This window comes from Gymnoscopelus braueri (assembly GCF_963280865.1).
Source record: "Gymnoscopelus braueri genome assembly, chromosome: 8".
Taxonomy (NCBI): Eukaryota; Metazoa; Chordata; class Actinopteri; order Myctophiformes; family Myctophidae; genus Gymnoscopelus; species Gymnoscopelus braueri.
The window spans coordinates 10,235,528-10,259,201 of NC_137609.1; the positions used below are offsets into that span (position 1 = coordinate 10,235,528).

General features: G+C 42.5%; 1 protein-coding gene across 1 annotated transcript; it reads right to left on the bottom strand.

Annotated features, from left to right (window-relative positions):
* Positions 1-7,613: 7,613 nt before the first annotated feature.
* On the bottom strand, positions 7,614-22,488 carry sparta (spartin a). Its single transcript, XM_080435297.1, has 9 exons — positions 22,425-22,488; positions 20,754-21,391; positions 19,864-20,189; positions 14,231-14,425; positions 12,688-12,856; positions 11,995-12,189; positions 10,421-10,582; positions 9,256-9,346; positions 7,614-8,336 (listed from the first exon to the last, which is right to left on the bottom strand). Exons 2-9 carry the CDS (start codon positions 21,283-21,285, stop codon positions 8,090-8,092), a joined length of 1,917 nt encoding a protein of 638 aa, XP_080291423.1. The 5' UTR covers positions 21,286-21,391; positions 22,425-22,488; the 3' UTR covers positions 7,614-8,089.
* Positions 22,489-23,674: the final 1,186 nt, after the last annotated feature.

A 23,674-nucleotide genomic window follows, 5' to 3' on the forward strand; every position in this document is an offset into this window, starting at 1 on the left:
GCAGGGTGGGGGATCCCTAGTTCAGATATAATTATTTTGGGGGGTCACAGCCTGAGAACCACACATGAAAAACAGGTAATAATGATACATGGAATTATTTAAAACACTTTAATGACTTATACAAACTAAAAACTTAAATAGGGATATAAAACGCAGGGCAGCGCCCGTGGTTCGATCCCCCGCATGGTGACAGGAGATGGTTATACGTTTTGAAGTAACCACTGAGCTAAGCCTGCGCATCTGATTAACTGGAGACTACGTCCTATACCTGGAGGGACGGGTCTGTCCCTCCAGCCTGTGTTCAAAATGTTACTTAAGTAAAAGTACAAGAGTATTGCCTTCAAAATATACTTAAAGTACCTAAAGTAAAAGTGCTAAAATGTTTGAAAATAGCAGATCTACAAGCTCACAACGTGTCACGATGTGACGCGTTGTGAGCTTGTAGATCTGCTATTTTCAAATAGTCTATGAATAAAACAGTGCTAAAGTTGTTAATGTGTGCTTTATAATATAGTAATATCTACAAAGAAACAATAACCTCTTACCCATACCCACGAGAGAAAACAAAATACAAATGCTGACCTCCTTATCGGAAAAACAAAGCTCAAACAATATAATCAAAATAGCCCCCCCCCCCTTTCTTAGCAGAGAACAATAGAGCACGAGAGATGGCAACCGTAATCGGCCGACGCATCTAGATCTACTAGTTAGATCAAGTGTTTGCAGAGATCGGATAGGCCTACTGCATGTCTGTTCGGCTTCATATGCACAATGGCTACAGACAGAATGATCACAGATGAATGACGGACTGGTTGGGAGTCGAGATTGATTGAATGAATACTTTATTTAGAAACACACACACACACACACACACACACACACACACACACACACACACACACACACACACACACACACACACACACACACACACACACACACACACACACACACACACACACACAGGAGAGAAGCCTCTTCATAACGTAATAATCATAACAGGGGGTCCTTGACATGAAAAGGGTTGAAAATCACTGCTTCAGCCTGATGTCTGGATCCAGATTAGTGATTCTCATGTCAAAGGACCCTTACATACTCCCCGCCCCCCCTAACATACCGTGTGTTCTCATTAGTAATATGTCTAAAGTGAAATGTAGCCTACTTATTGTGTAATGCAATGGGTCTCAGCCTGTGGGTCGGGACCCCCAGGTTGATTTTGGTAGGGTCCTCAGATTATGGCATCAAAAGTAATAATCAACAAACTAAAGCGCAGGGCAGCGCCCGTGGTTCGATCCCCCGCATGGTGACAGGAGATGGTTTCAATATTTTTGAAGTAACCACTGAGCTAAGCCTGTGCATCTGATTCATTGGTGACTATGTCATATAGCCTGGAGGGACGGGTCTGTCCCTCCAGACTGTAATTATAGCATCAAAAGTAATAATCAACAAATAAAAACTGGTCAAATTTTGAACAAATTATCAAATAATATAAGAAAGAGGCAAAAAGTGTGAAAATAGCCGATCTTGCAAAGGCAGGAATTGTGAGCTTGTAGATCAGCTATTTTCACTTTTTGTTTTTTCTAAATCGAATGCCTCAACAACTCCTACGATTCTAAGTGCAGGGTGGGGGATCCCTAGTTCAGATATAATTATTTTGGGGGGTCACAGCCTGAGAACCACACATGAAAAACAGGTAATAATGATACATGGAATTATTTAAAACACTTTAATGACTTATACAAACTAAAAACTTAAATAGGGATATAAAACGCAGGGCAGCGCCCGTGGTTCGATCCCCCGCATGGTGACAGGAGATGGTTATACGTTTTGAAGTAACCACTGAGCTAAGCCTGCGCATCTGATTAACTGGAGACTACGTCCTATAGCCTGGAGGGACGGGTCTGTCCCTCCAGCCTGTGTTCAAAATGTTACTTAAGTAAAAGTACAAGAGTATTGCCTTCAAAATATACTTAAAGTACCTAAAGTAAAAGTGCTAAAATGTTTGAAAATAGCAGATCTACAAGCTCACAACGTGTCACGATGTGACGCGTTGTGAGCTTGTAGATCTGCTATTTTCAAATAGTCTATGAATAAAACAGGGCTAAAGTTGTTAATGTGTGCTTTATAATATAGTAATATCTACAAAGAAACAATAACCTCTTACCCATACCTGCACGAGAGAAAACAAAATACAAATGCTGACCTCCTTATCGGAAAAACAAAGCTCAAAAAATATAATCAAAATAGCCCCCCCCCTTTCTTAGCAGAGAACAATAGAGCACGAGAGATGGCAACCGTAATCGGCCGACGCATCTAGATCTACTAGTTAGATCAAGTGTTTGCAGAGATCGGATAGGCCTACTGCATGTCTGTTCGGCTTCATATGCACAATGGCTACAGACAGAATGATCACAGATGAATGACGGACTGGTTGGGAGTCGAGATTGATTGAATGAATACTTTATTTAGAAACACACACACACACACACACACACACACACACACACACACACACACACACACACACACACACACACACACACACACACACACACACACACACACAGGAGAGAAGCCTCTTCATAACGTAATAATCATAACAGGGGGTCCTTGACATGAAAAGGGTTGAAAATCACTGCTTCAGCCTGATGTCTGGATCCAGATTAGTGATTCTCATGTCAAAGGACCCCTACATACTCCCCGCCCCCCCTAACATACCGTGTGTTCTCATTAGTAATATGTCTAAAGTGAAATGTAGCCTACTTATTGTGTAATGCAATGGGTCTCAGCCTGTGGGTCGGGACCCCCAGGTTGATTTTGGTAGGGTCCTCAGATTATGGCATCAAAAGTAATAATCAACAAACTAAAGCGCAGGGCAGCGCCCGTGGTTCGATCCCCCGCATGGTGACAGGAGATGGTTTCAATATTTTTGAAGTAACCACTGAGCTAAGCCTGTGCATCTGATTCATTGGTGACTATGTCATATAGCCTGGAGGGACGGGTCTGTCCCTCCAGACTGTAATTATAGCATCAAAAGTAATAATCAACAAATAAAAACTGGTCAAATTTTGAACAAATTATCAAATAATATAAGAAAGAGGCAAAAAGTGTGAAAATAGCCGATCTTGCAAAGGCAGGAATTGTGAGCTTGTAGATCAGCTATTTTCACTTTTTGTTTTTTCTAAATCGAATGCCTCAACAACTCCTACGATTCTAAGTGCAGGGTGGGGGATCCCTAGTTCAGATATAATTATTTTGGGGGGTCACAGCCTGAGAACCACACATGAAAAACAGGTAATAATGATACATGGAATTATTTAAAACACTTTAATGACTTATACAAACTAAAAACTTAAATAGGGATATAAAACGCAGGGCAGCGCCCGTGGTTCGATCCCCCGCATGGTGACAGGAGATGGTTATACGTTTTGAAGTAACCACTGAGCTAAGCCTGCGCATCTGATTAACTGGAGACTACGTCCTATAGCCTGGAGGGACGGGTCTGTCCCTCCAGCCTGTGTTCAAAATGTTACTTAAGTAAAAGTACAAGAGTATTGCCTTCAAAATATACTTAAAGTACCTAAAGTAAAAGTGCTAAAATGTTTGAAAATAGCAGATCTACAAGCTCACAACGTGTCACGATGTGACGCGTTGTGAGCTTGTAGATCTGCTATTTTCAAATAGTCTATGAATAAAACAGGGCTAAAGTTGTTAATGTGTGCTTTATAATATAGTAATATCTACAAAGAAACAATAACCTCTTACCCATACCTGCACGAGAGAAAACAAAATACAAATGCTGACCTCCTTATCGGAAAAACAAAGCTCAAAAAATATAATCAAAATAGCCCCCCCCCCTTTCTTAGCAGAGAACAATAGAGCACGAGAGATGGCAACCGTAATCGGCCGACGCATCTAGATCTACTAGTTAGATCAAGTGTTTGCAGAGATCGGATAGGCCTACTGCATGTCTGTTCGGCTTCATATGCACAATGGCTACAGACAGAATGATCACAGATGAATGACGGACTGGTTGGGAGTCGAGATTGATTGAATGAATACTTTATTTAGAAACACACACACACACACACACACACACACACACACACACACACACACACACACACACACACACACACACACACACACACACACACACACACACACACACACACACACAGGAGAGAAGCCTCTTCATAACGTAATAATCATAACAGGGGGTCCTTGACATGAAAAGGGTTGAAAATCACTGCTTCAGCCTGATGTCTGGATCCAGATTAGTGATTCTCATGTCAAAGGACCCCTACATACTCCCCGCCCCCCCTAACATACCGTGTGTTCTCATTAGTAATATGTCTAAAGTGAAATGTAGCCTACTTATTGTGTAATGCAATGGGTCTCAGCCTGTGGGTCGGGACCCCCAGGTTGATTTTGGTAGGGTCCTCAGATTATGGCATCAAAAGTAATAATCAACAAACTAAAACGCAGGGCAGCGCCCGTGGTTCGATCCCCCGCATGGTGACAGGAGATGGTTTCAATATTTTTAAAGTAACCACTGAGCTAAGCCTGTGCATCTGATTGATTGGTGACTATGTCATATAGCCTGGAGGGACGGGTCTGTCCCTCCAGACTGTAATTATAGCATCAAAAGCAATAATCAACAAATAAAAACTGGTCAAATTTTGAACAAATTATCAAATAATATAAGAAAGAGGCAAAAAGTGTGAAAATAGCCGATCTTGCAAAGGCAGGAATTGTGAGCTTGTAGATCAGCTATTTTCACTTTTTGTTTTTTCTAAATCGAATGCCTCAACAACTCCTACGATTCTAAGTGCAGGGTGGGGGATCCCTAGTTCAGATATAATTATTTTGGGGGGTCACAGCCTGAGAACCACACATGAAAAACAGGTAATAATGATACATGGAATTATTTAAAACACTTTAATGACTTGTACAAACTAAAAACTTAAATAGGGATATAAAACGCAGGGCAGCGCCCGTGGTTCGATCCCCCGCATGGTGACAGGAGATGGTTATACGTTTTGAAGTAACCACTGAGCTAAGCCTGCGCATCTGATTAACTGGAGACTACGTCCTATACCCTGGAGGGACGGGTCTGTCCCTCCAGCCTGTGTTCAAAATGTTACTTAAGTAAAAGTACAAGAGTATTGCCTTCAAAATATACTTAAAGTACCTAAAGTAAAAGTGCTAAAATGTTATCGTGACACGTTGTGAGCTTGTAGATCTGCTATTTTCAAATAGTCTATGAATAAAACAGGGCTAAAGTTGTTAATGTGTGCTTTATAATATAGTAATATCTACAAAGAAACAATAACCTCTTACCCATACCCACGAGAGAAAACAAAATACAAATGCTGACCTCCTTATCGAAAAACAAAGCTCAAACAATATAATCAAAATAGCCCCCCCCCTTTCTTAGCAGAGAACAATAGAGCACGAGAGATGGCAACCGTAATCGGCTGACGGCCAAGCCATAGGATCGAACTGTAAGCATCCAGATCTACTTGTTAAATCAAGTGTTTGCAGAGATCGGATACTGCATGTCTGTTCGGCTTCATATGCACAATGGCTACAGACAGAATGATCACAGACGGGTTGGGAGTCGAGATTGATTGAATACTTTATTTAGAAACACACACACACACACACACACACACACACACACACACACACACACACACACACACACACACACACACACACACACACACACACACACACACACACACACAGGAGAGAAGCCTCTTCAATATCATAGCAGGGGGTCCTTGACATGAAAAGTGTTGAAAATCACTGCTTCAGCCTGATATCTGGATCCAGGTGATTCTCATGTCAAAGGACCCCTACCCCCCCCCTAACATACCATGTGTTCTCATTAGTAATATGTTTAAAGTGAAACGTAGCCTATTATTGTTTAATGCAATGGGTCTCAACCTGTGGGTCGGGACCCCCAAGTTGATTTTGGTAGGGTGGCATCAAAAGTAATAATCAACAAACTATACTATAAAAACTGGTAAACAAATTGTCAAATAATATAAGAAAGAGGCAAAAAGTGTGAAAATAGCCGATCTTGCAAAGGCATTGTGAGCTTGTAGATCTGCTATTTTCACTTCATTTTGTTTTTTCTAAATCGAATGCCTCAACTCCTACAATTCCAAGTGCAGGGTGGAGGATCCCTAGTTCAAATATAATTATTTTGGGGGGTCACGGGCTGAGAAGAACCACACATGAAAAACAGGTATATTGATAGCACATGGAATTATTTAAAACACTTTAATGACTTATACAAACTACAAAATTAGATAGAGGGATATAAAACGCAGGGCAGCGCCCGTGGTTCGATCCCCCGCAGGGTGACAGGAGATGGTTTTAAACTTTTTGAAGTAACCACTGAGCTAAGCCTGCGCATCTGATTAATAGGAGACTACGTCCTATAGCCTGGAGGGACGGGTCTGTCCCTCCAGCCTGTGTTCAAAATGTTACTTAAGTAAAAGTACAAGAGTATTGCCTTCAAAATATACTTAAAGTACCTAAAGTAAAAGTGCTAAAATGTTTGAAAATAGCAGATCTACAAGCTCACAACGTAGATCTGCTATTTTCAAATAGTCTATGAATAAAACAGGGCTAAAGTTGTTAATGTGTGCTTTATAATATAGTAATTTATATCTACAAAGAAACAATAACCTCTTACCTATACCCACGAGAGAAAACAAAATACAAATGCTGACCTCCTCGGAAAAACAAAGCTCAAACAATATAATAAAAATATCCCCCCCCCCTTTCTTAGCAGAGAACAATAGAGCACGAGAGATGGCAACCGTAATCGGCCGACGGCCGATCTAGGATCGAACTGTACGCATCTAGATCTACTTGTTAGATCAAGTGTTTGCAGAGATCGGATACTGCATGTCTGTTCGGCTTCATATGCACAATGGCTACAGACAGAATGATCACAGATGAATGAACTACATATATATATGTCGTTCATTCATCTGTGATCATACTTATTTTTTAAAGTATATTTTACTGAGTGTACAGCACTTTGGTTCAACACTGTTGTTTTAAATGTGCTCTAATAAAGTGGATTGGATTGGACAAACTTACTTCATTTCTCTTTCTTGCTCCAGTTCAGCCTGCAGACGTGCCAGGTCATATTTAATGTAGTTTGCTTACTACTTAGTTGACTGGAGTGCCCCAGGGGTCCATGCATACTAGGCCCCTTTATATTTTAAATAATTGCATAAAATGAATCACGCTACATTGAATGCAATGTAATTATTCAGCTTTTGTCACAAATGTCATTCGACACCCAACACTTTGTGCATAAAAGCCATGAGTACATGAAATCATTTTTTTTAGATGCATAATCGTCATAACCGTTTCAATGTCGACATTTTCCAAAAATAGCAGAAATAGCTGATATACAAGCTCACAACACGTCTCGATGAGACGCGTTGTGAGTTTGTAGATCGTCAATTTTTGTTTACTTGAGTATTTCCAATTTTCAATACTTTTACCTCTACTCCACATCTCAGGGGCAAATATTGTACTTTTACTCCACTACAATTATTTGAAAACTTTAGTTACTAGTTACTTTGTAGATTTTTATTATTATTACAAAACATACATTAACCACTTCAGCCCTATATACATTTCGGCCATTTGAAAATAGCCGATCTACAAGCTCACAATGCGTCGCGATGCAACGCATTGTGAGATTTTTTATACATTTGAAAACTTGAAATGGGACATTCTGCATAATGAGTACTTTTACTTTTGATACTTTAAATACTGATGCCAATACTTTTGTACTTCTCAGGTACTCAAGTACATTTTGAATTCCGGACTTTTACTTGTAACAGAGTATTTCTATATTGCAGTATTGATACTTTTCTTGAGTAGGCCTACTTTTTCCCACCACTGACAAATACAACATTGACAGCAGAGTATGGTGATGCATTTTAAAAGGAGGTAGATAAGTCTGCGAGAAGTAGCTTGAATTTAGAACTAAGCTTTTCAAATGAATTGGAAAGCCCTTCCACCCAAAAGCAACACATCAATTGCATCTCTAATCTAATCTAATCAATGTCATCTCTTCATCTTTCCTCTCCTCCTGCTGCTCCCCATCCTCTGCCGCTGCTTGTCCCTCTCCGTCCTCTGGGTGGTGCTGTTTGACCACAGCCTTGGCGGTCTGCTTTCCTGTAGTCTTCAGAAGGGCTTTAAGGACCAGGTTGTCGAGGTAGTACGCTGCCAGGCCCACGTTCACAGCCGACGCGAGACCAGTGTCTGTGGCCTTGCCTGCTTCATCACCATACCTTCACCAGTCACACATAGCAGGGCCGAGATAAGCAAGGTATAGGGCATAGCCTGTGGCGGCCATTCTGTGATTCCACAGATAGAAAGCCCATACATTTTCCCCATAGAGATTTCTGAAAATATCTATATTTATTATTTTAAGCCTGGAACCAAGCCATCCAAAGGGTCCATTTGGTTCCTAAGGATCAAGCATTTTAGCTGGAGACCCCCCTCGAACAAGGACCCTTATATAGCTTACAACATATTGTGAAATTCCCTTATTAATGCACACACCCACCACCAAACAGCATTACCGGTAAAAAAAAAAAAAAAGAAAAAGAGATGGAATCGTGAGTTTCGTATTGTTTTTGTCTCAATTTATCTCGTTTTTTATTCATAACAAATCAAAGGAAGAGTCTACAATAAATTACCGTATGAACAGCAAGAGCACCGTCACCCAACACAGGCAGGCATTTCACTGCCAATGGACATGAGACATGTTATGGAAGACAAACACATGATGCTGTGTAGAGTCTACTCTGCACAAAGGTCAAAGCAAAAGCCAAAGTTCAGAAGTCACTGTAAATGAACCACGTGAGTCAGTATGATGGAAAACAGAAACTTCAGACTTGATTGGAGTTAGTAGTGGAGCTCAGATAAGCTCGGTGATTTCACTGCCCCCGTAGTCATATGTTGCGTGGTATGCCTAATACATTTTCAAGACCCCTAAATCTGAAAGAAAGAAAGAAAGAAAGAAAGAGGTGTGTAATCACATTAGTTCCCCAAATGAACCAAGAAGAAGTAGGAAGTGGTGAAAGTGGGCAAAATTTCACGCGGGGGGAGGGGGGGGGGCAGAATGGCGGACGGACGGACTGACGGACAGGGTGCAAAACGTAGTCTTTAAACATGGAAATAGAAATGAAGGCTCTCAGAACTTACTTGTACTTGACTGTTCTAACAGTCTCTGATGTTACACTCTTGCCAACAGTCTTAGCTCCAGTCTCCAAACCGCTCCACATTGTAGAAAGACCTTTAAAGAACACCAATAAATATACAGTATAAGTGCATAGTATTGTATGTTTACTGAACCTTTTTTTTAACAGTAGAATGCCTTGAATGAACTTTCAATGACAATGTAATCAATGAAACCTTTTTACTGAACTGAAAGCAGACACAAGCAGCTCCTTTCATGCTACTGTCATATTTAGGAATAAACCCTTTTTCTCATGTCAGTGTGTTTATTTTATATGTATAGTCCACTGCCACTCTTGTATAATATAATTGAAATACTGTAAGTGCAATAATGTTATTTATTTATTCACTCATACACATTCATTGAGTCATATTTATACCCATCATAGCCAATTTGTGATACAAATCACTTTACAATTGTCAGAGTTATCGCTGTGACAGACAAACCAACAGACAGCCGCGATTACAATACACCAATCTTTTGCCAATCTATACTGGAACTGGTATTGTTGTTGTTTTATTAAATCCCTTTTCAGTCAGACTCTGGTAAGCCCATTTTATACTTTAAAATAATAAATATAATGTCTCAAATTTATATAGCGCTTTTCCCAGTACCCAAAGACTCTTTACTGCGGACCTCAAGGAGGTTGACCTCACCACCTGAGGGAGCGGAGGTCGAAGAGGTAGGGGGGAGTGCCTTAACCATTTAGACCTGGAAAGCATGTGACTGTGTCATTTTTTGATTTCCTTGGCTATTCAAAAATAGCAGATATACAAGCTCATAGTAATGAACTTGTATATCTGCTATTTAGAAAAAAAATCGTGAACATTTGTGCAAATCTTTGAATATACGTATATATTTTCAAGCGAACATTTGCAACTCAAATCTTTGCTTCTGGGGATCCCTGGAAGAAAATATTTGACAAATGTTTAAAAAATCATAGCGCACTTAGTGCGGCGCTATGAGCTTATAGATCTGCTATTTTTGAATAGCCAAAAGAAATCTTAAAATGACAAGAGATGCGTTCCCGGATTGAATGGGTTAAAGGTGGTGAGTAGCATTTAGAAGTGGTATTTTTTTTATCACACAACCATGACGTGAAGATTTTCCAACAGACATTCTGTGCATTACCCTGAACACTGCTAGCTGCCACCACCATGGCTATATCCAGGTTGGACGCCCGGCCATCCTTGCTCTTCTTCATGGACTCTGGGATCAGTTTGGCGCCGTGTTTCTTGACGTGGGGCGCCAGCTTGTCTCCGACACATCCTGCTACGGTGCACACTCCATTCACTGCAACGCAGAGACACGCGCCTCGTTAGCATTGTTGTTGAGAGAAACAAGCAACCGGGTCTATGACAACAAGCCCAAATTAAATAGGCGACTAGGGTTAGGTCGGTAAAACTTTATTGTCTAATCATGTTTTGGAATAGTGGTTCTCAAACCTTTTCATGTCAAGGACCCGCAAATTAATACTGTATGTATCATTTCCCCCCCCCCCCCCCCCCCCAAGACTTTTTGAAAATAGCAGATCTACAAGCTCACAACGCGTCGCAACGCATTGTGAGCTTGTAAATTGCCTATTTTAAAATAGCCGATATATATATATAGGGTTAAAGTGGTTAAAATGAAGCCCAAATAAGCAACTACACTTTAGAAACAAGCCCCCCCCCCCCCAAAAAAAAAAAAAAAACATCTGTCTGACAGAAGAAAAAGCTTCACCAGCTGGTCACCAGCTGGTATGGGAGCTGTACAGAGTACAGACAGGGACCAGAAGTCCCTCAGAAGGGTGGTGCGCACAGCCGAGCGCATCACTGATTGTCAGCTGCCCAGTCTGGAGGAGCTGTACACCCAGCGCTGCCTCAAGAAGTCCCTGAGGATCATTAAGGACCCCACACATCCCCACAACAGACTATTCCATCTGCTGCCCTCTGGGAAGAGGTACCAGAGTATAAAGGCCAGCACAAGCAGATTGAAAGACAAGTTTCCTCCCACAGGCTATTAGACTGCAAAATGAACTTTCTGTGGTGTTACTTTGCTTTGTATGCTGATCTTAGTCTTTTTACTGTTTTTAATTAATTAATTTAAGCTTAGTATTGATATTTATGAACTGTTTTTATTTCTGTGTTTTTGGAGCACCTCCCCAGCATACGTTTTTAACAGTGTGTACTTGTACATCCTTGTTACAATAAATCTCTTGAATCTTGAATCTAATAGTTTATTATTCAACAGATGCTTTAGTTTAGGCCCATGCAGGGCTGGTCTTGTTTGGTCTTGTTTACCACAGAGTTGTTAGCGGTGTATTCATTTGTTTGCTCTCCCTGCTGAGCTGCGATTTGTTCTAATGAAGTCCCTGAGTTGTCTCACTTAGGAGGAGCAACACTCTTAAAACAGGATGGCTACAGAATAACAATCTCAGTTCGCCAGCAAATATGTATATCGTTGCTGTCGGGGCAGAAACCCCCCCCCCAAGGACCATTGGTGGTCCCCGGACCACTGGTTGAGAACCACTGCCCTACTTGATCATACTACAGCGTCACACAAAAGCATCAAAAGCAGCAGATCCACAAGCTCAAAGCGTGGCGCGTAGTGCCTTTTTGAATCCCGAAAAGTAACCGTTTTGGACATATGAGGTTTCCACCCCCGGCAGAGACGATGTCTTTTTCCGCTGCAATGGGGTTTGAATCATCGGGAAGACGACTTACCCAGGAACTGGCTGACCCTGACAGCGCCCCCGGTGGCCTGTTTGGCCGCCTGCAGACTCTTGTTGACCCGGGGGCTGACCTCTGTAGGCGTGTTCTCAGGGGTGATGTGGTCGCGCAGCTTGGACGCTCCTCTGTGTATGACCTTACCCGTGGCCTCGGCTCCCTTCACGAAGCCTTTACTCAACCAGGTGGCCCCTGCAGAGATACAGTAACACCGACAACATTCAACAATCCACATTCATTTCATTCACCGTTTCTCTACATGCTCACAATAAGTCACATCAACATCACGACGACGTGCTGTGAGCTTGTAGATCGGCTTTTTTAATTAGTTTGGGTCCCAGAGCCTTATATACTTTGTGGTTTAAAGTCAATAACTGATGTTTATGGCTGCTGATCAACAGTAATCTGGAGCGGGCAACTTTAGCAGATAGATAGAACACTAACTAATGTATTTAGATCATTCTTTCTGTGTTCAGATTTCTGTCTTTGTTATGATTGACACACACACACGCTCGCAAACACACACACACACACACACACACACACACACACACACACACACACACACACACACACACACACACACACACACACACACACACACACACACACACACACACACACACACACACACACACACACACACACACACACACACACACACACACACACACACACACACGCACACACCTGACAAGATGTTTTGGGCCATCTTCTCACTCCACTCAGGAAGTGGAAGTTTCTCCTCCTCTCCCTTTGCCATGGTAACGTGTTGTTGTGTCCCAGGCCTCGGGGGAAGCAGAGGGACCTTCTCAGCCAGATTGATGACCTCTGACCCCACTGCGCCCTCCTCTGGAGCCTGGCAGACAGGACAGGACACAGAGTCATTCACTAAACACTAGACACTTTATGACCGGCAATATAGCAACAGGCTTTCCTCATCTACAGGTACAGTAGAGTAAACACGAGAAACAAGACAGGGTCTAATGCTAAGTTCACTAGTGTTGATTTTGAGGGCAAATTTTGATTTAGTTTTAGTCATATTCTTTTGAATAAAATTCTGTTTAGTTTTAGTCATATTTTAGTCACCTGAAATGTTTTACTTTTAGTCTCGTTTTAGTTGACTAAATATCATAAGATTTTAGTCGACTAAATCTACAGTTGATTTAGTCGACTAAAATGTATTTTTGGCGGGCCGTGATTCTATCGAAATGGCAGATTTTCACTTAGCTGCATGCCGAAAACAGCTGATCTACAAGCTCACAACGCGTTGCAGCGCGACGCGTTGTGAGCTTGTAGATCGGCTGTTTTCGTTCTGTGACACCCACTCGCACCCATGATGAATTGAATTGACCTCTTCTCCACTAGCCCCTCCCTAACATTTTAGTCTAGTTTTTACTTGTTGACGAAATTGTCCATTTATTTATTCATAGTTTTTCATTTTCCATGGAAGCCAGGCAGCGACATAAAGCGACACCCAACGTTTGTAGCCGCTACAAAATCTACAAAGCTACAATCCAGGTTGAGCTGGCTTCAACTGCAGCTACAAAGGAATTTCCATTCACCTTCTCTCTTCAAACAATTCCTGCTTGTAATGGGGGGGGGGGGGGACACATTATTTCCGACAGCCAGTTTCGTGTTCCTTTTACCCCCAGGCTTTATATTTTTCTAGCATGTTCCTCAACACGTCAACAGAGACACAGCAACCAGACATGCAGTGTCACTTTGTATCTTTTGTAAGCTGCCAGTAGTGAATGCAACATGATGTGGCTTCCTCTGAACAGCAAAAAAAACCCACATGGAATCAGATTTGAATCACATTCCTCGGCCTTCAGGTCAGACTGCATCAAACCAATCTGACTCTGAGTCTGGATAGGAAATCAGATTTGGGCTGGGTTTGGGGCTGCCGGTCTGAAGTGTGCAGTTTGTGAATGAGGCACCGATGATGGCAGCGTGAGGCAAGCTCTGATTGACGAAAGTGTTTATGTTCGTTAACCCGTTAAGAACGGGAACTCATCTGTGTCGTTTTTAGAATTCTTTGGCTATTCAAAAATAGCAGATCTACAAGCTCATAGAGCGGCACTCGGTTACATTGTGATTAATGTATATTAATGTCTGGACCGCAGGAAGACTAGCTGTCGTTAAGGCGGCAGCTAATGGGGATCTGTATAATAAACGATAAACACAACCTATTTGTGACAGTGACACTGCACTCGCTACAGTAGCTACCCACCTGGATCCTGAGCTCGGCGAGTTGTGACAGCAGGTCCCGGAACAGGTCTCTGGAGCTGCCAGGCAGCTCGGAGGACAGCACGATGCCCATGTAGGACCCCGGGGTCTCTGCCATGGTGTCAGGGAACATGAAGATGCCCGAGTTGGCCAGCAGCACCGGGGTGTCTGCGGTCAGGGGATAGAGCCAGTCACACACCTTGAAAAACAAACACAACACACAGACATAAATAGTCCATAGTACTACTATACTATACTTTCTAAGCCTGCATGATATTAGGAGAGCATGCGATATTCGATAACGTTGTTGAATACCTTGATAACGATATGTCTCATGATAAGTAAAAAAAAAAATGCAGCACATAGTTTTAATATATTTTTGCTTAGGTAAAACTAAAGACTCAATTCAAGAAATGTTAACAAATATCTAGCCTAACAAAAGGCAATATAATGCCTCTGAACTTTGACTTTCAGCTGCATTATTGCACATAGCCTACATGCAATAACAATATTAGGCCTGCTGCCATTCAGGATGGAAAACTGGGGCGGGGGGGAGCAGCTGTGCTCAACCTGATTTATACTTCTCCACACCACAGTGCTTTACCGATGGGATTGCTCAATCGGCAAATAGACATAATATGCCATTTACCACGATAAATGCCGTCTCCTGCGATACGTATATCGCGCATGATGATACCTTGATGAAGGTATCTTTCCTTTCTTTGTTCTGTTTTGTGTAATGTTTTCTTTTTTTGTTTTCTTTGTGAAGCACTTTGTAACCCAGTTGTGAGAGGTGCTATATAATTAAAGTTTTATTATTATTTTATAAGGTAAATGTTCAATATATCGTGCAGCCTTAATACTGAAAAATAGAAAAAAACATTGTTCAAGCTGTAATTATTCTATATATGCATACTTCACTTTCCATATTGAAGCTTCTCAAAGCAGTCTACCACAGTGCTTTAAGTTTCATTAGCGGCGATGGCTTTCACACTCATCACTGTATTTTATGTGAAAAACTGGGCTGGCCTTCTCTCGCCATTCGTAGAGAGCAACATTGTCCCTGTGTGGCAACAAGCTCCCATTGTATTTATCTTCAATTTTAGAACCAAAAACTACAGGATATCAAACATGCTCGCAGACACACAGAATGAACAGTGAACAAGGAAAGACTTGCTTTCATCTTTTATGCCCCCAGACAAATGGAACAAACCCCTGGACATTTAGGGCATTGGTTCTCAAAGTGGTGTCCGGGGACCCCCAGGGGTCCTTGGGGGGGTTCCAGGCGGTCCCCAGCAAAATGTGTTAATATAGCATCACAATAATTTTAACCACTTTAACCTGTTATACTTTGGCTATTCAAAAATAGCAGATATACAAGCTCATAGCGCGGCACCGAGTGCAGCGCTATGAGCTTGTAGATCAGCTATTTAAAAAAAAAAAAGATTGTGCAAACCTTTGAATATATATATTTTTAAAGCAAACATTTGTAAGTCAAATCTTTTGCTTCTGGGGGTCCCCGGAACAAAATATTTTAGATGGGGGTCCGCTGCCAAATACATATCATTTTGGGGGTCCTTGACATGAACAAGTTTGAGAACCACTGATTTAGGGTACTACTTGAGGATGCATTACATAAGGACGGCACCTGCTTTGTGTAGCCCTTATGTGTCTGCATTATGATGTTTTAAAAAAAAAATAATGTTTATTATATTGCACTTGTGTGTTTGTACATGTTGTGATCATGTTGTACTGAAAAAGAGAGCTCGCTCTCAATGGTCTCCCCTGAATAGATAAAGGTCAATAATGTACTGCACCGCGGCCACCGCTCGTAGCGGGTGCCGCGCCACGAGCTTGTAGATCTGATATTTTCGAAAAATCGTGAAAATTTGTGCAAATCTTTCAGTGTTATATTTTTTTTAAAGCAGTCATTTTTAACTTAAATCTTTGCTTCTTGCGGTCCCTGAACAGAATATTTTGAGATGGGGGTCCGCGGCCAAAGAAATCTAAAATGACACAGATACTAGAATGGGTTAAGTCAAGTGATGGTGGCCAGATGCTTGTGTCTATATGTTTCACCCTGGGGGGGGGGGGGGGGATGTAAAAACACAGTCTCGTTTGTAGCTAGCTCGGCGCGGCCTTATGACCCCTACATGGCTTTGTCAGAGAAGGAACCAGTATATAGATAGAGTGGTGGTATAGTAATAGGCTCGTTAGGCCCAGTGCCACCAGCCCAGGCACACACACACACACACACACACACACACACACACACACACACACACACACACACACACACACACACACACACACACACACACACACACACACACACAGGCAGGTAAGGTATGTGGACAAACAGCTGTGACCGGCAGAGTGACCCCTGGCAGGGCCAGAGCAGCAACAACAGAAGTGCAGAGTCATCTGTAAATGGGAGCATTGTGCTGCCGGGACACAGAGCCGGCCAGAACGCCATGCAGAGAGCAGTCAACACACTGCTCTGTCACTGCTGTGACTTTGAAGCAGTGTGCTGCTGCCAATGGAATGACATTTATTCTGTGCAGATGGCTGGAAAAACACATTTAAGCCCCCCAGATTTTAGCTATATACAGTACAGTATATATATATATATATAAGCCTGGCATGGCCAGACTAATATCACTGCGTAGATATTAGTCTGGAATCTCTGTGTGGAACCTGCATTTCCAAGGGGCGAATTAAAAAAATGCCTCTGGTGATAAACCTGACCCATATTTGCACACTGGGCCCTGATTGGTCCCTCACTACTTCGGAGGGAGTGAAATCCAATCACAAGTGAGCGGTGCCGGACCAAATCTCACGCTGCCAGCTTGTACATAATGCAACATATTTGAAAAATCTTGAAAGTGTTCTCCTCTGGGGGGGTCCCTGGCACAAAACATTAGAAGGCATTTGTAGAATCGGCCTCAGGACTTAATGGGTTAAGTTTTACATGGTCAATAGCAAAGTTTACCACTGATTTAACATTAAAAAAAATCAGTGGTAAACTTTTGTTACTACTGGTGAAAAAGGATGACATTGAACAAGTCAACTATTCACGTTTACCAATTATAGGCCTATATCTATTGCACATTATAATCACAGACAAAATCATGTCCGCTACAACAACAGTGCAAAAAGATGTAGGCTATTATCCCAACCTGTCCAACATATAGAGATGGGACGATATGAAAATTACATGTCACAATTATGGCAAAAATAATTGCGATTAACGATATTATCGCGATAACCACTTGAACCCCCAGCATCCCTATTCTGGGAGGAACGTTTGATAACGTTCGACACCGCAACGCGGTGTGAGATTGTAGATCGGCTATTTTTGGTAAATCGATTTGTGTAGAGTGAAATAAGAGCGTACCACATGTGCTCCTCACAGGTCCGTTTTATCAAGTATAGAGGGTTTAAGTGGTACTGAATTTGCAACTCAACAAAAGGTAATTCATCCTAGTGTATGACGGAGGACAATTTCACGATGAATTAAAAATCTCGAAACGATACGTTTTTTTTTTTTTATCACGATAAATGCTAATAGACCAATTATTTGTTTACCAACATTGAGACTGGACGCACAGGTGATTGTTTCATGCAATCAATTCCCAACATATTGTTTCGGGGTGCAGCTGGTTTCAGTTCATTCAACCTCCTCTTGTGTGTTGGCTAGTGAGGCGCGTCCTAGCGAGACTTGACAGAATGGGTTTCATTTGGTGCCGGCCTGCGAGCGCATACTGGTTCTTATCAGTGTGAAGTCGTCTGTTAAGGGGTCTATAACGATTATCGTCCCATCCCTACCAACATACCTCAAAGATTTAGGAAAAAAATAAACATCAAAACATGTGCTATAGCTGTGTTTGTTATCTGATTGGTATCCCGAGTCTATGGTCCATATAGGAACCATCTGGTCTTGCAGTTATCCACCCATGCAGCTGGAGAGTGAGTGAAATTAAAACATTGTGACTTATTGGTTAACTTCTGCTCTGGTACATTCCACACAAAATGGATAATTTAATCTGGCCGTTCTAGCAATCCCCTTTTATACAAAGGCTCCAATTCCAAACGGAAAAAAATATATCCTTTTTGCCATCAGGATTACACAAAATGACAACTTTCTGAGCTTTTTTTAAACTCTGCTGATATATGCTCTTCTAACAAATCTATTCTTAGTTCAAGTACGAAGGGGCTGTCAACATGCCCATCCGTAATGAAGGCCTAAAGTTATAGTCCACAACGGTATCAAAGGATTTGGGAATAAACATTACCAATACACGGGATGTGATCAAACTGTACATCAAAACCCAAATGTCTCCTTAAAATTATCTCCTGATAATCACCGATCAATATTCAACAAACCGGCAATAATATCCAATAGTAAAGATGTGTACTATTTTGTAAGTTCTCAAGATACGGTATATGAGATTGTTCACTTTGACGTCTGAACTCATTTATTCACAATAGGTTTTTACACAGGTGGTTGTGTTATTTAGGAATCAAACAGCCATCAGATATATAGACCATCAGCCTTGTCTGTGGCTTTAAATCTGAAGATAATTCTTCTCAGATTGCAACAAGGGAAACAAATGGTTGTAAGGTGGTCTTGCCTGCTGCATGCAACTGAATGGTTGTAAGGTGGTCTTGCCTGCTGCATGCAACTGACTGGTTGTAAGGTGGTCTTGCCTGCTGCATGCAACTGAACGTAATGCCCGTTTACCACAGTAAAATGAGGAACAGTCTAAACACTTAATCCCTTTTTTTCTAATCTTGTTTTGACAAATCTTGAGTCTTCTCTTATAGGGGTTCTTCACACAAAAGATGCAAAGGCACACACACACACACACACACACACACACACACACACACACACACACACACACACACACACACACACACACACCAGAAGGAGCGAGTGCATTCTCCGGCAGCGGCAACAGCCGCGGAACTTCCGTGGAACTGCCGGTGGAGGAGCGGCAGCTCCCGGCAGTGACTGCCGGCGGTGGAGCGGCAGCTGCCGGCGGAGCAGCGGAACTGCCGCGGAAACTGCCGGTGGAGGAGCGGCAGTCGCGGAACTGCCGGTGGAGGAGCGGCAGTCAACTTCTTTTTCCGCCGATAAAGTATAGTTTTGGACCATGACGGAGGCGCGCCGAATCAGCAGACCTTGAGGCCAAGGAGTCGCGCCCGAGCGCCTCCAGGCGCGAGTGCCCGCGACGACCGGCCGATGGTCTGCTATTCGACTAAGCGCCGTCCGAGTTATGTACCGATAGGCACAGAATCGTAGATAATATTGGTGGGGACTGCGTTACACAAACGCAGCACACTCCCAAAGCTGGCGCTGCCGGCAGCTCCGCGGAGCTGCCGGAAAATGCACTCGCTGTCCCTCCACACACACACACACACACACACACACACACACACACACACACACACACACACACACACACACACACACACACACACACACACACACACACACACACACACACACACTCTCTCTCTCACACTCACACACACACACACACACACACACACACACACACACACACACACACACACACACACACACACACACACACACACACACACACACACACACACACACTTTCTTACATGCAGAACCGCTGACGGTCTCCCGCTGGCCGCGTCTTTGCTCCGACACCCAAAGCTGATGATGCGCAGACACCCTGGATGGGACAGGGAGCTGACCTGCCCGTCCGGGGTCACAAAGAACAGTTGCACTCCAGAGTGGATGAGGAGCAGCTCCTCCCCTCCTCCTCCTCCTTCTCCTATCTGTCCACCCAGCCCCTGCAGGAGGCCCCGCGCGGCCGGGCTGTAAGCCAGGCTGTGGTGGCCGTCGGTGGGCCTCGGTGTGTACGCTGGAGGCTGGTCCTCAGGTAACCAGCAGGCAGGTAGAGAGGCAGGTAGGGCTGTTGTTCCTAGAAGCCACCAGATGGGAGCATATTATTATGTGTGGGGACTAGCATGATTATAGTTAACTGAAACTAATGAAATAATGTAAACTAGAATAGAATTTAGATTTGAGCTAACTGGAATTAAAATGAAAAACTAGGCTTTACAAAAACGATAATAACAATAATAATAATACATACAATTTATATAGCGCTTTTCTAAATACTCAGAAAAAGTCGCTTTTACAAAGAACAGAAACAAAATAAAAATGACTTCATTAGGAGAAAACTAGTTAAAAGGTTACAAACTAAGAACACACAACAACAAAAAAATAGAGGGTAGAAAAAAGGGGATTTGGATTAGGCAGGGAATGCGAGTCTGAAAAGGTGGGTTTTGAGTGCGGTTTTAAACATGGCGAGGGTGGGGGGGGCAGCTTTGATGTGAGCTGGGAGTGAGTTACATATAGGGAGGGGGGCGGCAACTGAGAAGGCCCTGTCGGCCCTATCTTGCCCCAGACAAATGCCCCAGACAAACAATAGAAAACTAAAAATCAAATTTTTCAATTTGACATTTTCAAAAAATATAATAACCTTGTTGCTGGGATGGGTTGGGGGAGGCAGGCCTGACTGGTGGTGGTGCTGGTGTCGGGACGAGGATGTTTGTGGCCGGTGGGGGTGTTGTGGTCTGTGTGGTGGTGGTGGTGAGGGCGAGTACGGTAGGGTACAGATGGTGTAGAGAGCTATGGGGAGCTGGCTGAACGTCGGGATATCCCAGAGCGGGATAGAAATGATCCCCCGACTCCCCCAGGCCCTCCCTCTGGCTCTCTGTCATCGCCGTGAGCTCGGCGGAGGCGCTGCTCTCCAGCTCGGGGAGGTGAGCCACTAGATTCTGGAGGGTCTCCCTCATCTTCTGCTGGAGCTGTCTGGCAGTGTCCCAACAGGGCGCCCCATCTCCCCCATTGGGAACCTCCAGGCCCTGGGTGAGGTGCTTCCTCCCTGTCCTGTAATACTCCAGGGCCTCCGGTCGTCTGTCGGCCTCCTCGGCCGCCATGCCTCGCTTCAGGCAGTGTAGCGCCTGCTCGTACTGGTCCTTGATGAGCAGCAGCTCAGCAGGCTCGGCCATGTCACTCCTATAATTGTTCTGGAGGCCGCTATAGCCTTTGGTCCTAGCCTTTGGAACAGTCTGCTGGAGGCTCTGCTCTGCTGGAGGCTCCGCGGGGTCACTGAAGCTGTTGACATGTTTAAAAGACATCTTAAGAGACACACCTTTTTTAGCATTAATTTTACCTAGGTTTCTGCACTGCTCAATTTTCTTTCTATTTTTAATCTCTCTTAATGTACTTTTAGCAACATTTTGGACCAAATAGACAATTTTACATCGAGGTGCCCACTCTTCCTTAGTAATAATAATAATAACTTAAAGTGCTTCACATTAAGATAATAAATAGTAGAATGCCAGAAAAAAACTGAATTGGCAAACAGAAACATAACTAAACACTGTAGTTAAACTAAAGAGCAAGTCAACGTAGGGCAGAATTATACAATAGCAATACAAAATAAAAATAATAAAAATAGTAAAAAAAAACAACATAAGACTTGAACACAAGATTAATTTAGATAAATGCCATATTGAAAAAAATAGGTTTTCAGTTTACTCTTAAAAACACTAAGAGCTGCCTTTCGAAGTTCCAGACAGTGCTAGTGTATTCCACAACTTGTGGCCACTCTTCCTGTTATAGAGCTTTTTACACTTATTTTAACCACAGAAAATCACTTTACCCTACCTTTAAGTAGGTAGTTGAGTACTGTAGGGCTTTTGTAACACCTTCGAACTGTAGCATTGTGTAGCCTACTTCTTCCACCAGACAACTACTGATGAAAAACTAGCCTACACTGTATAAAATCACCATAATACCATATTATGATCACCTTATAGTCGAAGGTAGAAGTGCTGTTGCATGAGTCATTGAGCTACAGGCACCTAAAAGAGAACTCCAGGTATGTAGGTATAGGCCTACTTGTTGAGATTATGCACTGGTTTTACGCACACATCTGGTTTGACCTGAACAACAAGACTAGCTTTAACAACAGTATCAGCATTAAGTGCCCTTTCTAAACTAAAGACAAAGTCAGAAAGATATACATGGAAAAAGTAATTACACAGGACAGGCCCTCCTAGCCTTCCATGGCCAACATTAACTACCAGTTACAAATACATTATTCTCTATCGCTCCTTCCTAATTAATGATTTAGCCGGCCTACCTTGACAATGAAATGCACCTGTCTGTCCTGGTAGCAAAGGAAAAGTTGCTCCCAAAGTGTACGACCTGGGTCTCGGCAGTTTGTCCTCTTTCTCTCTGTGTGGGTCACTCACATGATATGATGGGTTCAGTGTGTGTGTGTGTGTGTGTGTGTGTGTGTGTGTGTGTGTGTGTGTGTGTGTGTGTGTGTGTGAGAGAGAGAGAGAGAGAGAGACTAGAGTGAGAAAGGGGCGCAGCCCCGTCCTGCGCTGAAAGCTTCAATGAACTCGGTATCTGCTCCCATCACCTGATGTTACCTGTGATCACCACTAGAGGTCCTCTCAGAACCACTTATTTCGATAGGCTATCGAAATAAGTCTACAATAATATTGTGGTAGACTAGATTTTGAATTTGATGCGTGTAAATTAAGCAGTGTAAAAACAAATACATTGAATGAAGTATACCCCCCACCCAAAAAGTATATACATTTTTTAAACAAAGCCACACTGGTAGTTTGGCATGTTTGTGAGGTTTTACAAGACGCTTCGTCATTGGTTTGTATTGTTAATCATAGCCAACATTTTAATGAGCCACACCACAACCACTGATGGGAGTTTGCCAGACCAAGTGACTATGCAAATAAGTTTAAGTCATATACATGCACAATTACAAGCTAAAGGGTTGGTTATCAAGTGGCCTTTAACATTAAACCTATCTGATTTAGGTTATGCAGTCTACAAGTCTCTTTAAACCTCCTTACTGTGAGGTTAACAGAATCTTCCTCTGGATCAAAATACTTGTGTACAACTCTTGATCAGAAACCTGTTTACACAAGCTCTAGCAAACACATTTCTAAAGGGCAAGACCACTTGTAGATGTTTGGGTTGTGTAGTTACCTTGCCATGTTGTAACTCCAACAAATACAAGTTGTGCCAGTCAGTGATTAGAAATTGATAATTCAAAATATGCTCCTCATTGACATCGCTGTCGTTCTAGCACATAACGCAAACAAAGTTGATTCAGCCAAGCAAACCCTGTACAGTTTTTTAAAATAAAAATGTTGCTATTTTTATTAAGAAAATGGACTGGATCTGTTTCAAATAACAGTAAGTTAACATTATAAAAGAAAATAGAAATAGAACTTAACAGGCATTACATCATGCATGGTAACTCCACAACCCAAACCTCTACCAATCATGAGTGTTGACTTCAGGCAAATCGTACAAGCAAGAAAGATAACAGTTATCAAACTGTAAAAAGAACACCAAAGT

Excerpts from the sequence above, each read along its gene's own strand:
- sparta (XM_080435297.1), bottom strand. The coding sequence starts at position 21,285 with ATGGCCGAGCCTGCTGAGCTGCTGCTCATCAAGGACCAGTACGAGCAG. Across the intron at positions 9,347-10,420 it reads GGCAGCTAGCAGTGTTCAGG|GTCTTTCTACAATGTGGAGC; the intron begins GTAATGCACAGA and ends TGTTCTTTAAAG. Across the intron at positions 8,337-9,255 it reads GTTAGAACAGTCAAGTACAA|GTATGGTGATGAAGCAGGCA; the intron begins GTAAGTTCTGAG and ends TGACTGGTGAAG.